The sequence below is a fragment of the Crocodylus siamensis genome, chromosome 2 (assembly GCF_052110815.1).
Source record: "Crocodylus siamensis isolate JL-2025a chromosome 2, ASM5211081v1, whole genome shotgun sequence".
In the NCBI taxonomy this organism is placed as follows: domain Eukaryota; kingdom Metazoa; phylum Chordata; order Crocodylia; family Crocodylidae; genus Crocodylus; species Crocodylus siamensis.
The window spans coordinates 198,936,513-198,954,412 of NC_143396.1; the positions used below are offsets into that span (position 1 = coordinate 198,936,513).

General features: G+C 36.4%; 1 protein-coding gene across 1 annotated transcript in view; it reads left to right on the forward strand.

Moving 5' to 3' along the window:
- Positions 1 to 17,900, forward strand: part of DCDC1 (doublecortin domain containing 1) — a 500,455-nt gene that overhangs the window by 38,006 nt on the left and 444,549 nt on the right. The window contains exons 4-6 of the mRNA XM_090034627.1: positions 4,479 to 4,757; positions 7,191 to 7,347; positions 7,853 to 8,015. Coding sequence (XP_089890753.1) covers positions 4,479 to 4,757; positions 7,191 to 7,347; positions 7,853 to 8,015 — 599 coding nt within the window. The remainder of the gene's footprint in view (positions 1 to 4,478; positions 4,758 to 7,190; positions 7,348 to 7,852; positions 8,016 to 17,900) is intronic.

Sequence of the window (17,900 nt, forward strand, 5' to 3'; positions counted from 1 at the left end):
TTGGACTTGTCAACAGTGGTATGATGATGTCATGACAAGTCTATTGCAGTAAAGGTATCAGAACAGGTTGCAATGAAACCATGTCCATAGAATCAATGGGGAAGATGTTCTTCTGCCACAGGATCAAAACAATACAGGTATAAGCAAATGGCATACTCTACCATTAAAAAATTATATCATGCAGTTATTTGGAGCAGACACCCTAGGTGGCAAACAAAGTAATATTAGTACTTTTCAGTATAAAACATATACATGATCCATGGAGGAACACACTGTAATAATACAAACTAAGTATGAATAGATATTAGCTTTGTACAGCCATTCCATTGCAGTTAGGGCCAATATATCTATTTTTCCATTGTTTAATGAAGATATATATGTAGGGATACACAAGCTAGTTTTGTATATATAGTGTAGTGATTGTAGGTAGTCCAACAAGTTTAATTACTATTAAAATAATAGTAAGATAAAGATAAGTTTAAATATAAGAATATTAAAATAAATCATTATATGTCTTGAGCTTGGTTTTAACTATTCTAAGGATATAAAGCAAGAAATACATGCTTGTCAAATATACAGTATAAATAAATAATTTAGGTGAAAATGGATGACTAGATATAACAAAGAGACAACCACATAATGAAGGGCTAAAGAGTGGTTGTTACATTTGATGTACTTCATTGTATATTGTAAGTAATTGCTATCCATAAAAATTCTATGGCTTCTGTATAAGAAAAAGAGACAATTTGACAGGCAACACTGGTACCAAGCGACAGCAAGTACAAATCCTTGGCAACTGTCATTATCCTGCTGTTGAATTCACATCCAAAACTGTGTGATAACTTCGACCTGCATACTTGTTATTGAACTAGGGTCTGTCAAAGTAGCCGCATTTTCCACTTATGAATAGAATTGTTAGCCTCATGCAGATGTATGTCTTAGAAAACAGAAAACTGAGTCGGTTGCTTTATTTAGTTAAAAAATACTATTATTTTGTACTTAAAAATATATTGAGATATGTTCTCGTTTATAATGAGTAATTTGAACATCCAATTTGAGGGACGTTGAAGTAAAATAAAAACTTTTATATTAATTATAAATAAATCAAAGTATATGATTAAGAGCTTAAAGTAATTTGTGTTTATATTAATTACAAATAGCACTCCTGAAACAGTAATACAGTCTCACAAAATTCTAGAATTGCTAGTAAATAGACATTAAAGATTTTTGTATTTATTATTAGGTTTTTGTGCTCACTATTTTTTTATTTTGATTTATGAGTTTGTCCTACTGTTAGAATTCTTGGATGCCTTTTTTTCTGCCATCTCTTACTCAGCTGTGCAAGTCCTATGCAGGCCAGTTGCTTCTGCCACAAATATAGAATTACAAAATTTTGACTCTATTACACAGCTGGCAAAACTCCCTTTGATTTGAATAGGAATTTTACTGTAATTGGAGTGCAGAATCAAGCATTTTACCATGGCTACTTAATATCATTTCAGAGACCCTGGGACAAGTTTTTATAAGAATAGTGTGGCTCTTCACCACAGTCTGAGCTCTTTACCCCATGATACATATTTTCTTTAGAGAGCTGGATACCACAGCTGCATCTAACTCACCATTTTCTTTAAATTTCCTACTACTGCAATATACAGGTGTATGTTTACTGATGGTAACAGCTATGGAACTTAGTGTAGACCAAGTGTTAGCACGTTAACCCAAAATTAACTTAGTGGTATAAGCTGTTGCAACCTATGTATGCTAGTTCTCTTTCACTTATGTCCACTGATGAATCTGCCTAAATGATGTTACAAAGATGAGCAGTTTTAAGAAAATGCTAGAGAAGAGCTATGGAGTCCAAATGCTAGTTCTACACTAATTTCTTTTCATGGTGTATTTTACCAGTAGAAGACTTGTTAACTACTCTGTGTTGAAAAATATTTCTAAGAATTTACCAGTGATAAATATTGAGTATGAGCCCCTTAAATGACTGACTTCTGAGTTAATTTTTCCAAGTTTAATATTGACAGAACATTTAATATTCTAAAAACAATAATTGAATCTAAAGTAAAGACTAATACAAAGGTTTTTTTTCATAAATATTTGGGATTTAATAGATTTTATAATAAAAAGTGTGTTATGGTTGTGTAGCCATTCTTCCTCTTTCAAGTAGATTCCAATAGTCATGGGACTTTGGATGTTACCTTACAAAGTACTTAAACGTGTTAAAATCCTTTTTGTCTTGTTAATCAAAAATTAAAAAACACCCCAGCATGTTTACAGGCTTAATGATAAATAAATTTTTCATTGATTTAATTCAAACCCTTAACATTCATTTAATCATAGTATTTTGGCATATGGTATATGGATTGCTATGATAAATGTAAAGCAAACTATGCAAAAAATATCTTGTAATTCGACGGTGTGACATCACCTGGTTCTTGTAATTCATGGGAACAATGTGAAACTCATGAATTATGAGAAGCTGCAAGTTAGACTGAGGAGTTGACTTTGTCATATTCTTCTGTTGCTCCTGCTGGCCTTTGATGTTGCTGCAACTCCACAGTAACAGTTATTGAGAATAAATGCCCTCAACTTGTCAGAAAGGATAAAAATAAATTGTGAGATCTATATCTAGATCAATATTAATTCCAGTCTTTCAGTCTGTGATTACATTTCATTCTATGACATAAGGTAATATTAGCCTCAAATTTAAAGTTTTTCATTATTTATTTCTATTTTTTTGCTTTTTATTTTTTGCCACATGATTACTGTTATTTTTTGTTATAAAGTGCATTTATTGCGTATTTTAAGTAAATCAAGAAAGGCCCAACTAATACAGAGTAAAAGTGTGCTGGCTGTCTTAGTCTCACCAATCCTTACCTGGAACACTTACCCGCAATTCCAATTCTAGACCTTTTTTACAAAGATTTTTTGACCTAAATTCTGTAACATTTTTGTAACATGTACAAGTGGGTGCTCGGATAAAATTGTTACAATCTAGTTTCATTTATGTCCTGAGTGAGGACTTGAATCAGGTCTCCAAGTTTAGAGTTAAGTTTAGGAAGAAAGGGGGACAGAATTGCTAGTACCACCATCTGTACTATTTAAAAAGATAAAGGGAAGATATGATTATCTTTAATAAGATGCTATCAGATTAAAATTATTTTGAAATAAATGTCTCCATTTTTGGATAGAAGCAGGATTTGTTTGGTAAATATATTTTATTAAACCAACCTATATAGTTGGGAGAGATATAGACAAGGACTTGGGTGCAAAATGCTCTTCCTCAATTTTATTTTAGGGTGGAGTTACACATTACCCTTAGCCCATATTAAAGGCACTTAAAATGCAAGTATCCACATGTTAAAGTTGGTTAATTTGTGCTCAGTGCCCTCTGACTGTCTCAAAATTACACCATTTCAGGCAAGGTTTAACTCTTGGCCATGCTAGCTATTTCATATTAAGATTACTTCAGTCTGTTCCACAGAGATAAAATAAGCATGGACCACTCCCAGTCCCCTCAACCCACATCCAGAGCTGGGATAGGACACAGGTGTCCTGGCTTTTAGCCACGCCCCTGCTCACGAGGGCAAATAGAGTTGTGCAGACAAGAAATGGCGTTAAGCCTTAATGTTCAACTGCTCACCGCACATTCTGACTGTAGCACCGGTTAACATTCCACAGATTTAGTATGGTTTAAGGGTAACATGTAACTTCACTCCTAAATCAGATTTTTGAAAGCAGACCACCTTTGAACAATCATATTTTAAAATTTGTATTTAAATTTTATTTTCCACGTTGCCAATATTTATAAAAATGCAAAGTTAAACAATGAAAATAGATTTGGCCTTTTCCTTTTGTTTATAATGTTTCATTTTTCTAGCCCAGTGCTACAATGTTTGAATCTCATACCTTGCAGTTTATTGTTTTAAAATTTAACTGTTGGATTATTTTCAGCTGGGGGGATTTTTCCATCTAGATTTTTACAAAACCAATGGTTGGAATGTTAAAAGTGAGTGAGGTGCCTAATTTTCACTGTAATTCTGACAGTTTATTTAGGCTCCTATGAAAATCCCAGCTTTCATTTAATGAAATCTCAGTTTACTTTTTTACAGGAGTGGTTTATTCTTTTTTATTCTTATTATATCTAAAGTAAGTTGCAGAGAACAAAAGCTCTGTGTTAACTTTAAAATAGTCTGAAAGCACACTTGGATTTTTTTCCTCTTTGAGGTTTTGTCTTGGATTCATTTCAAAATCAACTATTTAGGATGGCTAAATTTTAATGCCTTAATCATTTGGTATCTTTCCCTTTCACTTCTTTGAAATATATACTGAATATAGCTAATGAGTTCCACCATTCTTGTTTCTTATCAGTTTTTCCTGGTTTGTTACAAATTTGAGTATGAGTGAAACTTAACCACAGGCTGGCATAAGAGAATATAATTTTATCTATTTTCTCCATATTTTTCTTTCAGAAAATGTATCTCCTCCTATGCAAAAAAGTTAGTTAAAAATACAGAAAGAAAGAAAAAGTGTACGCAGTTTCTATTTGGCCCTAACATTCATCCTCAATCGGCACTGGTATCAAGAAGGTCAGGACATCAAGATTGTTCCACACATCAAACAAAATCAGTTCAGAGCCATGATGGAAAACCAGACCAAGAGATCTACAAATCAAACAGTACAAACAATTTCTGCCTTATATCACCATCCAAGAGAAACAGACCTGTCAGTGCTCCCACAGGTCAGTTAAGGTAATCAAAGCTCTTCTGTGTTGCTTTTAACTGTGATGGTTTATGCTCTGTCCGCTTTCAACAAAATTCATAATGATAATTCAATGGACATTTTTAAACATAAATATAAAAGACACTGCTGATTTTATTAGTAAGATTTGTTGCACCTAATAATTTCCAGGCCTGGATTTTTTTTAAAACTGCATATTTTAAATCAAATAATTTTGAAACAGAATTACCAGGATCTCCCTCTTTGAAAGATGTAAAACAAAATAAGTACCCCAGCTTGCCACTGCAGCTTACAATGCACCTAATATTAGGTCACATAATATCCTTCAGGGATTTTCTTTTGCCCTTAGTAATTAAACAGCTCCTCAACATATACCCTGGGATAAATTACCCTTGTGCATTGTAATGACAAGTTCTGAGAAAGCAGGTGACTTTTGAAGTATGCTGTGAAGCTCACCAAATCCAGGTGCTAGGGAACCAATGTTCCGAAGTCAAGATCCGTTACCAAAAGCACCTCGTTTAGGGACAGAAGTTACACACAGACTGGTATAAGTGATCAGAAACTGGTTAAAATCCGTAACACAGCAGAAGTTCAGTGCACCTAAAGTGCTTTTTAAATGGCCAAAACTAGTTTAAGGTAAACTTAGATGCATGTAGTATCAGACTTAACTGATTTAGGTTCAATCAGTCTATTTAACTTCTGTCCCAGACCTCTGTCACTAGCACCTTCCATTTTCATGAGGCAAGTTAGTGTTGAATGGCATAGAAAATTCCATAGGGAACAGGCATGATGTCAGTTAGGCAGGATTCAAACTATTTAGGTTTTTATAATCAAAATTGTATTTGTAGGTGGCTTTGCAAGTATAGTAATAATAATAACTTTTTAAAATTGAAACAGAATTGTATATGTTGAAGTAAATGCTTGCTTCTCCTTGCCCCAAGTATAAACATTTTTAAGTCTGAAATCAGATAAGAAAGGATGAAGTTAATCCATAGTTTGACTCCACTAGGATTTTATATATAGAATCTACAATATTTAAAGTATAAATGGGAAGGGGGAAAATATCATCAGTGCTTTATTATTTGTTTAATAAATTTAAATATTAAGATAAATATGGCCAGTTAATATCGTATGTGTGTATATTTTTACAGTGCTTTCATGCAAAAAACTATTTAATGATAAACTGTAATAACTCCTTGCAAAGGGCCAGATTCTGAATTCCTTATGCATATGGATGAGCAGTTTTTCACGTAAGCTATCCCCTTGACTTTAATGAGATGCCTTGTTTTAGGACTGGCTTACCAAAGAACATAAAGGATCAGACATCTCTCTGAATAAAAAGTCCTTGAATTATTAATTCAATTGCAGTTCAAGGCACCTGAAATTGTAAAATATCTGTACAGTAAGGTTAAATATATAAAGTTGCTTAAGGGACCAAGCACATGTCCAGTAATATAGAGGGAAAGATTCCCATTGATGGGAGTAAGAGTTGAATCAAATACTTAGGCCTAATGCCCACACCGAGTTCTTTTATGGGTTGATCTCTGTATCTGCAGTGAGCTCAGTATAGGATAAGGCCATTATCTTACAAATGTTTGCAATAAAACATACAGTCTTGCTATAATTATGCAGTGAGCATGTATTTGTTTTCTAAGAACAAGCTTCTAATAGCCCTGCAGAGGAGTCGCTTGGGGGTTTAACTATTTTTAAACAATATTTTTCCTCATTAAATGTTAGTGAATTGTACTTTATTCTACTAATTGCTGTGAATATATTTTATATGCTGAAGAACAGAAACAATGACATTAAACCTCATTCTGTGGACCTCATATAGGCATCATTTCCATCAAAGTGAATGGCAATTTTGCCTGAGTAATGACTGCAGCATCAGTTTTTACTTTGTCAACTAAAAGCAAAGCATTAACTTATATGTAATTATAAAGCAATTCTTTTGGGCACTGAAAATATTCAAATGTTATTAATTTTTTCTAGAATAATGATGGTGTTTATAAAATGTAGTTAAATCTTGATGGAATTGGTGAATCATTTAAAATTAAGGGTATCCTCTTTTTTTTCAAAGGCCATAATAAAAAGACATCTGAAGCTGCTACATAAACAGCTTTACAATTTGGTTATTCAGATGGCCTTTGAGTGTGCTCTTTTACAAACAAGATGTGCTAAATGTAAAAATGTATCTACATTTATGAAAGTTATAATTCTAAATATTCTAGCTTCAAAGGAATCTAATTTTGTTATGTATCCATGTCAAATACTCCATCGAATATTTGAAATTAAATATGTATAATTTGGAAAAACGTTGAGGCGTTGTATTAGAAATATAATTTTTAAATAACTATCAAAAACAAAGCCCATAGTAATAGTAAACAAAACACATGAATAAAACATTTCTCTGATTTAAGTTAAATGGGTTTTATTTGCAACAGATATACAAAATTCTCTTTCTCAAGACTCCAGGAAGCCCAGAAGAGATCAGCAGTGTCCAAAGTTATTAAACAGCAGCCAAGGGTAATCAAAGTAACAGCTTATAAGAATGGCACAAGGAGTGACTTTACTAGAGTTGCTGTACCATCCATTAAACTGGTAATTACTAATACAAAGTTTCTTGTATGCATTAACTTGACTTATAGTTTGTACTGTATAACTAAGATAAATAAAGGAATTATTTTTTATTTAAAATTAGCAAATATTAACGTTCTTCTTTGTAGTATGTGTATAATATATAGAAAATTGTGGAACAGTTAAGCACTTTAAAGTTACAGAGCACTGCAGAGTATAGAACATTGAGTTTATTCATAACGTTGCAGTATTATGTGAGAATAAAAATCTAGATTATAATAATAACATTTAAAAATCTTTGTAATTTTGTGTGTTTTCTGTTATGTTTTCCTTAGTCTGTTATCTGATAAGTGCCAACAAAGAATGCAAAAATACTAAGTTACTTATAATGCAATTAGCATGGTTGCTAAGTCATTTAAGAGTGGATTTCTAATTTCCAGTTTTGCTTCTCTGACTATATATTCATCATAACACAGATATATTATTTTTCTGTTGTAATCAATATTCCTTACCTCTTGCATTCATTTAGCTGCTGGAGGAGTGCACTGAAAAGCTGAATCTGAACATGGCTGCACGACGAGTGTTCTTGGCAGACGGCACTGAAGCACTAGAACCTAAAGACATACCCCATGATGCCGACGTTTATATTTCAACTGGAAAGCCCTTTTTAGATCCATTCAAAAAAATTAAAGGTAAAAGAAAAACAAACAGTAAATGGCTTAAGGGGTGCAATTAAAAATGATTTTCATCCTGTCTTTTTGCATGGTTTAACAAAACTAATGTTTACTCATTTACAGCTCAGTAAGAGGATAATGTGCTTAATGAAAGAAAAATCTACTGACAGCCACGTTTATTGCCCTTCATTAGCACTGGTGCTTAATTTAATATAGATCTGAATAGACATTAGGGAGCCTGCAGGAGGTTAAATGGTGAAAATATAATAAATTAAATCAGAGATTATTGAATTTACTGTTTAGTTTCAGTGACACCTAATAGACACAATTCATTAGGCTTATTACACTAGAAAGAAAAAGTTCAGAGTTTAAGATTGCATTTATTAATTTAGACATTTGACCTTTATAAAGATATCATTACAATAATTACTAGAAATTTTATAAAGTAACGTGGAATATTTAACTCAGCGTGTTTTAAAATTGTACAGTACAACAAACATTAAACCTTTTCCCCCCTAGCTCACCCCTTTCCCAGTATGGTTACCAGCTGACATTTTTCCAGAGGAAAATATTACTGTTTCTGACTCATTTGCTTTTGAAGTTGGCTTTTATATTTAATTCTTAGTCATATTTTAAGTTGATGTGTTCTAATATATTTGTACAACCAATTTTCAAAAAGCTTTTCAGAGAATGAACTTAAATTGTGTTCTGCCTTGAAGTCAAAATATATACTAAATATTTTCTTTTAAAAGACCAGTACAGCTGGTATTTGTGATAAATACGTAATAATTTCACATGTGAAAAAATTAGCTGGCTAATGTACTGCCAGTATTAGATGGCTGATTAAAACTTTATTTTTTAAAAAAATCAACATATATTGTAGGTATACCATTATAATATGAAAATATACCTTGATTTGGATCATATATGCTACATTATATTTATAAATGGGATAGGTTTGAGGTACTAAAAGGGCAATGCAATACATTTAAGAAAGACCTTGGAGTAAGAAAATGAATAAAGCATTCAGCTGATGTGTATGTTTTATATTTTTTGCACTAATGCACATTTTTTTAGTTTTTCTCATGTTGTTAGTTACGCTCTTTCATTTTTTAAAAGCCCCTTTAGTTTATTTTTCCCAATACGATTTAAGTGGCTCTTATTATGAAAGAGGAGATAATAGCATAACTGTTTGTAGTACTAAATGTTTTTATTCCTGAACTCAAGAAAAAATTCAGAACAACTTTGCTTATTCTTTTCATACAGAAAGTAATTGCTTTAATATAAAGTCCATGTATAAGTGAAGAGTAGTGATGAGTATAAATAATGATGAGTACTATATAAATGTCTCTGAATACATAAATAACATTGACCAGTAGTCTTTGATATGATTTATGTCCTAAAATAGGCCTTTCATTTACATAGCCATGGTGTTATTCATGAGTGATGAAAGTGTTTAGATTTTACTCCACCAATTAATCCAGATCCTATAAATACATTCATCTCAAGCTCCCATAAAAATTTCATAAATTATATTTATGATAATAAGTAATCCCTATCTCATGTATCATCTGTTATGCATATTATGTGGTTTTAAAGATAATATGAAAATCACCCTGCCTATGACCTAGAAAAGTTAGTGACTACAATTTATTTAATTAACAGTCTATATATTCAATAAGACACATAAAGATCTTTGTATTTTTCTAGTACATGTGTGTTGCCCAGTCAGATTAACATACTTTAGGATATATTAGGGAGGCTTTGACTGCTTCATTAAATACAACTATATTTAATAAATATCTCTGTGTCTCACTTCTTCAAAGACACTGAAATAAAGCAAATGTTACAGTATTTTTATATGGCAATGACTTGCTATAAAATCTGAGCATTTTCACTTTTATTATAGTTTTTCCATGCACATGACTGGGTATTAGAGTGGATTTTCAAATTCATTAAGCAATTCTTCTTCTCTCTCTCCCCCTCTCCCTCTTTCAAGCCAAGTTCAAAACAAAAACTTCTGTGCTTTGTCTGCATATCTTTGGCTGTGTTTCATTGTGACATGCACTGCTGTTCTTTTAGCACCAAAATGTTGGCACACATTACTGAAAATTTCACACCATCTCTTGCTGGATCAGCAAGCTTAACCTACCAAAATCTGGTGTTGTTGAATGGTTTTTGACTGATAATCAATCTTTTTGCTGCTCGACAGTTGTTGCTGGGACACAGACTAGAGCAGGTGGCAGATGTGCCTTGTCTTTTGAGAAAAGAAAGAGTAGGTGAGCTTGGGCACAGAGTAGCATATTGTGTGTCCATTAAAAGGGCTGTACTAGGGTAACTGTAACAGGAAAAAGTCACCAATATAAGTAACAAAGGCACCTATAACAGCAGATAGGTCTTTTTATAGTCTGGGTAGCAAGTTTAATGGTATTGAAAAAGTATAGTAAATAATTTAAAACCGCTTCATGTCTCAGCCACCAGAATTTAAGTTAAAAAACAACTTTTTCAATGTTTGCATAACCAAGGGTATTCCATAATTATCTTTATATTTGTGGTGACATGTCTGTAACTATATATGTAATATTTATTTATTAGAATTATAATGCACCCTGCTTGAGGGCAGCTTGCAGGAAGCAACAAAATACATTATAAAACAAGTGAACAGGAGAAACAAAAACACTCATAAAAGCCAATAGAGTAAATAAACTGTATAGTAAAGCACCTTAAACAGTGTCCCATTTTAGCCTTGCGTCCTAAGTGCCTGTCCAAATAGGAAGGTCTTACCATGCTTCTGGCAGACAGAGTTCTTTGGGTAAATTCAATATCTTGTATTAGACAAACTAAAATAGTTGGAAAAATTTTTTTTGCAAGTTTTTGGATACAAATACCTTTCATCAGGCTGTGGAAACATCTGCTTCTGGAAGATATTTAGGCTCAGATTTTAGCAGGCCCCAAGGGGGAAGGAGTCCTAGAGCTGAGGGAGCAACTACTGAGAATGATCTCCCACATTTTTGCCAAGAAAACTTGTTGTATTTATGGTACTGGGAGGAAGTTGCTTTTGGCTGGCCTTAAGGATCTCAGTGGACTCTAAGGAAGAGTGCAGTCCTTAAATATGTAATATCCACTCCAGGGCAAATGTAATAAAACAAGGAGAGGCATAACTAGCAATTTTTGTTTCCTGGGCAGAGATGGGGAGCTGTTGTGCTAAGTGCCTCAGAGCAGTGGGTGAGGGGGTAGAGAGACAAACATGGGAGGGTCTTAACTGACAGCAGCAGCAGCAGCAGCAGCAGCTGCTGTTTCTGTTGGGGCTGGCTCCCTGCATGCTGCTTCACTGGGCAGGGTGCAGGGTGGGCCTTGCATGTTGCCTTGCAGCGGGTGGCATTGGGGCCAGTGTCAACTCTTTGTATGCTGTCTTGCTGGGGCCAGGGCTGGGTTGATTCCATCCATCCTACCTAGTTCTGGTTGCTAGGGTGTGGGGTGGCACCCTCTCCAAGTAGTGCCAAGGGCTTGTACCCTTCTTGCCACACCTAGTTACTCTACTGATGCCAAATGTATAACTTTAAAAAAAAGTTCAAGCATATGAAAGGAAAGCTGGAAAATCACGATGTGTGTGTGTGTGTGTGTGTATAATATATATTATATTTATAACATACACACACACGTGTGTGTATAAATATAATATATACCTTAAGTACAGAGTCCTGCACTTAGGATGGAACAATTCCATGCAGCAGTACAGGCTGGGACTGACTGGGTAGGCAGCAGCTCTGCAGAAAAGGACCTGGGGGTTACAGTGGACAATAAGCTGAATATGAGCCCTTGTTGCCAAGAAGGCCAACGGCATACTGGTCTGCATTCACAGGGATATTGCCAGCAGACCAGGGGAAGTGATTATTTCCCTCTATTTTGCACTGGTGAGGCAACACATGGAGTACTGTGTCCAGTGTTGGGTCTCCACTACAGAAAGGATGTGGACAAATTGGAGAGAGTCCAGCAGAGGGCAATGAAAATGGTAGGGGTCTGGGGCACATGACTTCTGAGGAGAGACTGAAGGAACTGGACTTATTTAGTCTAGAGAAAAGAAGACAGTGGGGGGACTTCTATAGAGAAAATGGACAACTTGCATTAACCACGTGCTTCACTGCCCAATCTGCTGCCTCTCATGTTTCCTAGTAAAGGCCACTGATCTCAACAGCACCTTACAAAAGGAAGACTCTGCTACGCTTACTAACTACATTTGTACAGACCAATACTTAGATAGCTAGGTCCTTTCCCTAGGGAGCAACTAAGCATGTACTTAACTTTTAATCATACAAATAACTTCCATAAACTTCAGGTCAGTTATACCTATGTTCAAAGTTAAATATATGCATAAGTGGACAACTTGAATGGGAGGCCCAGTATTATCTGATGAAATTTGAAGTGGCAAATCCATTGGTTTGTTATGAATAAAAGAATATTCAATTTTTCCCTTTTTTGCCCTTAAAAAATCAGGAAATGTGTATCCAGAGTGTGGCAGGGCACTGTTGGTGCCTGCCACTTTAAGGGCTGGGTCAGGAATCCAGCAGGTGCCTGATGGCTGCAGCCATTTTGAGAATGTAGTATATAAAGGCTGCAGTCTGCTGCTGCTGGCCCAGGCAGAAACATTGTCTAGCTGAGCTGCAGCAGGAACAACCAGGAGGTAAGGGCAAGAGCTTATGGGGATGGCTAGGAGGCTCTTGGTCATGGGTACGACCTAAAACTGCACCTGCCAGGGATGGGTGGCCTGGTGGGGCTCCTGGTGGCATGGCAGCCCGCAGGAAATGCCAGGTCAGTTACCACCCCAGTGAAAAGCTGATTGGGGCACCTGAATAACCCCAGCTCCCACAGCCAGGTGGGTAACCCCATAGTAGGAATGAGAAGGAGGACCCATGAGAGAGAGTGGGCTAGATGCTCAAGAAGCCTGGCTTGAGGCATCCTTGACTGGTGAATGCTGGGGCCAGGACCAGAAGGGTCAGTAGGGCCAGGGGCCCACCACAAGGGACACCCAGAGCCGAGAGCCTGGGGTTCCAACTGGCCTTGGAGGTGAGGCCAGGGCCTGTGTGGCCAAAGGTTCCAGGGGGGTCACACCCAAGAGGCAGGAGAGTACAGGGAGCTAGGTAGCCCAGAATGAGGATGGAGTGGGCTGATTGTTGGGGCCCAGACAGGAGGATTATGGGGCACAGTGTGGGGCTAGAGATGCTAAAAATGGTGATGCCATCTGTGAGGCATGGGCTGTGGTGTAGGGAAGGTCAGAGCCACAGAGAGCACCCCATGGCATCGAGGCAAGATTGGGCAGCCTCCTGTCTAATTAGAACCAATTATGAAACAACAAGGTGTGGCAGGAAAGTGAGGCGGGCAGTTAGCCCAGGAACAGATGGGCGGGCCAATGGCGAACTGGCCCCGAGAAGACCCCCTGTTACACAGAGATTGAAAAAAAGTCTTATGAAGAGTATTCAGTTACACAATAGAATAGGAACTGTAGTCTCAAGAAGACATTCATTTTAATTACCATATTTATTCAAATATGAAAAGACACCCCAATAATTAGATTCTATATATGGCAAATGTCTAAATTTGTTATAATTTTTCAGGTACAGATTTTAATTATTGGAGGTTAGCATTGAATTCATCTTCCTACTGTAACAGCAGGGAAAATAAATCTGGGGGGGTCAGATGGCCCCCTTGCCACCTATCTCCAGAGTTCTTCCCCCTACAGTCCCTTACCCCTCTATTTACTATAAGACTCTACTCTTCCTGAGCACATGAAAGTGAGTAACAAATTGGGAAAATGCTGACTTTGTATTATAGATATCCATAGACTTAGTTCATCCTGGTGGACTTCTATGACCAGGTCATAAAATCCTTAGACACAGGTGTAGCAGTGGATGTACTGTTTCTAGACTTTAGGAAGGCCTTCGACACTGTCTCTCACCCCATTCTCATTAAAAAACTAGGGGACTATGGTGTCGACACCTACACAAGTTAAATAGTTGGCTGGAGGGCCACACCCAGAGAGTGGTGGTGGACGGGTCATTTTCGATCTGGAGGGATGTGGGCAGTGGGGTTCCACAGGGCTTGGTCCTCGGGCCCGCAGTGTTAAACATCTTCATCAGCGACTTGGACGAGGGTGTAAAAAGCACCCTGTTCACATGACACTAAGATGTGGAGAGAAGTGGACACACCAGAAGGGAGGAATAGACTGCAATCAGACCTAGACAGGTTGCAGGGGTGGGTGGATGAGAACAGGATGGGTTTCAACACTGACAAGTGCAAGGTACTACACCTGGGGAGGAAGAACCAGCAGCATACCTACAGGTTGGGGAATTCCCTTTTTATCAGTGCAGAGGCAGAAAAGGATCTTGGAGTCATTATTGATGCCAGAATAAACATGGGCTGACAGTGTGGAGAAGTGGTCAGGAAAGCCAACCGTACCTTGTCATGCATCCACAGATGCATCTCAAGCAGGTCCAAGGAGGCGATCCTCCCACTCTATACGACACTGGTCAGGCTGCAGTTGGAGTACCATGTCCAGTTCTGGTTGCCGCAGTTTAGGAGGGATGTGGACAACATGGTTAGGGTCCAGAGGAGGGCCAGCTGCATGATCAGGGGCCAGTAGGGCAGGCCCTACGAGGAGAGGCTACGGGACCTGAACCTATTCAGCCTCCACAAGAGAAGGCTGAGGGGGGATCTAGTGGCCATTTACAAACTGGTCAGGGGGACCAGTAGGCATTGGGGGAGCCCCTGTTCCCCCAGTCACTACCAGGAGTGACCAGAAATAACGGTCAGAAGCTGGCAGAGGGTAGATTTAGGCTAGATATCAGGAGGTGCTACTTCACTGTCAGGGCGGCTAGGATCTGGAACCAGCTTCCAAGAGAAGTGGTGCTGACTCCTACCCTGGGGTTTTTTAAAAGGAGGCTTGATGAACACCTTGACGGGGTCATTTGACCCCAATACTCTTTCCTGCCATGGCAGGGGGTTGGACTTGAAGATCTGCTCAGGTCCCTTCTGACCCTACCAACTATGAAAAATTAATGCAGTTCAATTTTTTGGTCATGTGTTTTATAGTCATGCTCAGTGTTGACTGTATTTAATCAACATAATAGATTTGTGAAGAGCTTTCTTCCCGCTGCTGACTGGGGGGAAAAATTCATCTTATGTTCAAATAGGTATGGTAATCTGCTTTCTAACATCAGAGATAATAATAAAAAATTCCCAAAGTCTTTTTTTTCCAATTCTGTTAAAGAATGAGACATTTTTGTGATTTTATTATGTTGTGCTGACTGTGCATTTTGTCCTATGTATCAGTAGTTTTGAGGTACTGTTAAACTGGTTTCCCCAATCACATTGCAGAGATTCATAAACAAATCACCGTAAAATAGTTTTACAGATGGGAACACTGAAGCTCAGAGGGAGAATGTTTTGCTTGAAATTACATGAATAGCTCGTCAGTGTTGAAAACAGAATTCAGCCTCCTAACACCCAGTGCTCTCTCCATGGGACCAAAATGTATAGAAGGGTGTCTTAAAATGGTTAGTAAGCATGCATGTGCCAAATTACTGATACAAGAAACTTTAAGTGGAGATATATATATATAGAGTGTGTGTGTGTGTGTGTGTTTACACTACTAATGATAGACTCTAAATAAGGATTATTTTAAAACAATTTAAACATAAATGTTAATTTTATTTCAACTTTTAAGATTTCTGTGTCTCAAAATTGAACTTACCTTTGGAGGTTTTTTAAAATTAAAATATAGGAATGTCCCTTAATATGGAATACAATTTTAATGTATGACAGATTTGAATTCCTGAAAATTTAACTACTCAATGCTAATTTATTACATATAGCAACAGACTCGTAAACCCTTATTATTTCTTTGTCTTTTTTCATTCAGTAATTATTTTTGTAAGTAGTTCAACATTTTTCTAAGTATTCTGAAACTTTGCCTGTGAGCTTTATAGTCTGAAGTGGTTAGTATACTTACAATATCATTTCTATTACTTTACCTAACCAACTCTGCCTATATTACAATTAGAACCTTATATTTTGTGACACATATGCCATCAGTTCTGTGTGCTATAAGTGAAATTGAATATTATGAATAAGATTTTCCATCTTTAATATATTGCATTTTCAAGAAGAGATTCCTGAAAAATCTAACCTTTCAAGGGAGTTCTTGATACTGCATTTCAAATCTATATTTAAATGTGGAGAGAGATATTTTCTGTTAAATACCATGTAATCTACAAAATGAAATAATTTGCTATGACAGGTCTAGATTGACAGAAATATGTGTGAGCACATTTAAAATAGGCCATCTTTTCTGGTAGGAGTAAGTGTCAGTGAAATGATGGATTCTCACCATTCTAATTATTGACTGATTTGGAAATGTTTCAATTCCAAGCAACATTCCAAATAACAGTATAACACTTTTTCTCATAAGCACATCAAAAATTAAATGCTGTCATATTTTATTTTTCAAAAGATGCATCAGCCTAATGAACTTGGAGTTATACGTTATTACAGATTTTCATGTAATTGTATGTTAATTTTTCAAGACATATATACTTAAATCGTGAGGAGAACAAAGAATATGCAATAAGTTTTGCAGAAGTTATCTAAAAAAGTATACAGATAATATGTATTTTTATATTATTTTCCACTGCAGCTCACTTGACTTCTGATACCAGGGTGAAGGTCTCAGAATATACATGAAGATGTAGGTTAGAGATATGGAGTCCTAAATTGCTTTATTTCAAAGTAGTTTTGAATCCAATATTAGTCACATTCACATTCTGCAGTTCTGTTTTATAGAAAATCTCTTTGTTGGGGCTGCTGGGAGAGAGAAAAATATTATTTTGGTTTAAAGGCCTCTGGCAGTAAATGTATCATATTTTTTAAGTACAAAACTTCTTAATTCAGAATTTCCTGCAGGCTTCAGTTGTGGTTTCCTTTCCATAAAATTTGCAGGCACCATAACTGCCTAGCTAAAACATCTTGCATTAAATTTCAAACAGTCGATTAGCTATCTTCCCATAAAGAGCCATCCTCCCATGGACTCACTAGTAAGAAAGCATTAGGTCTTAAAGAACCCCCCCTTAATGTGCTATGTTTTTTGTATTTTTAGGTTCCTTATTTCCCAATTTTTATCCCTGATTTTTGGGACCATTGTGATAGTACACATAAACTGCCTGTACACTTGCTGGTTCATGTTGTAATTAGAATGCTCCAGTGTGGCCTCACCATCACATATATAAGCCCTTGCATATTAAAAAATGACTGCAGGGGTGCTTTATTTTAAACTTCATTGAATGAGGTTTAGATAAAGCATCCCATAGCCATTTTTAAATGTGTGGCAGCTTAATACACATGTTGGTGAGGCATTTTAATTAGAGTGGCTCTCTGGGAACTGCTCTAAGTAAAATGCCCCCCCCAGCCCTGAGCAGGTGTATAGGCAGCCATAATTTCCCCCAAAAAACTCCTACTCCAATTTTGGTAAAGAACTCTTTCTAGGCTGTTTATATAACTCCTACTGGTGGCACTGTAAGCATATAAAATTAATGTTCATACAAAATTTTCAACTGCCTTTCTGTTTGTAGGAGCTAGCTTCTCTCTTCCATCCCACGAAGCCTTCTAGTTTCTTAGAGGAAAGCGGTGGGAAGGCCAATCTGTCAAGAGTTAGTTTGATGGTCTCTTTCAGGGCTAGAAAGAAACATGCCAGAGTCCCTATGGCATTTCACTTTAAGAAATATTCACTTTAAGATAAGGCTTAGGGGATCAAAGAAAATAGCTAAACTAGGCATTTTAAACAAGGCCTAATTATAAATTCAAGATATACTTTATATGGGCAATTAAGGTCCATGCTTCAGGCCAAAGTTGTTA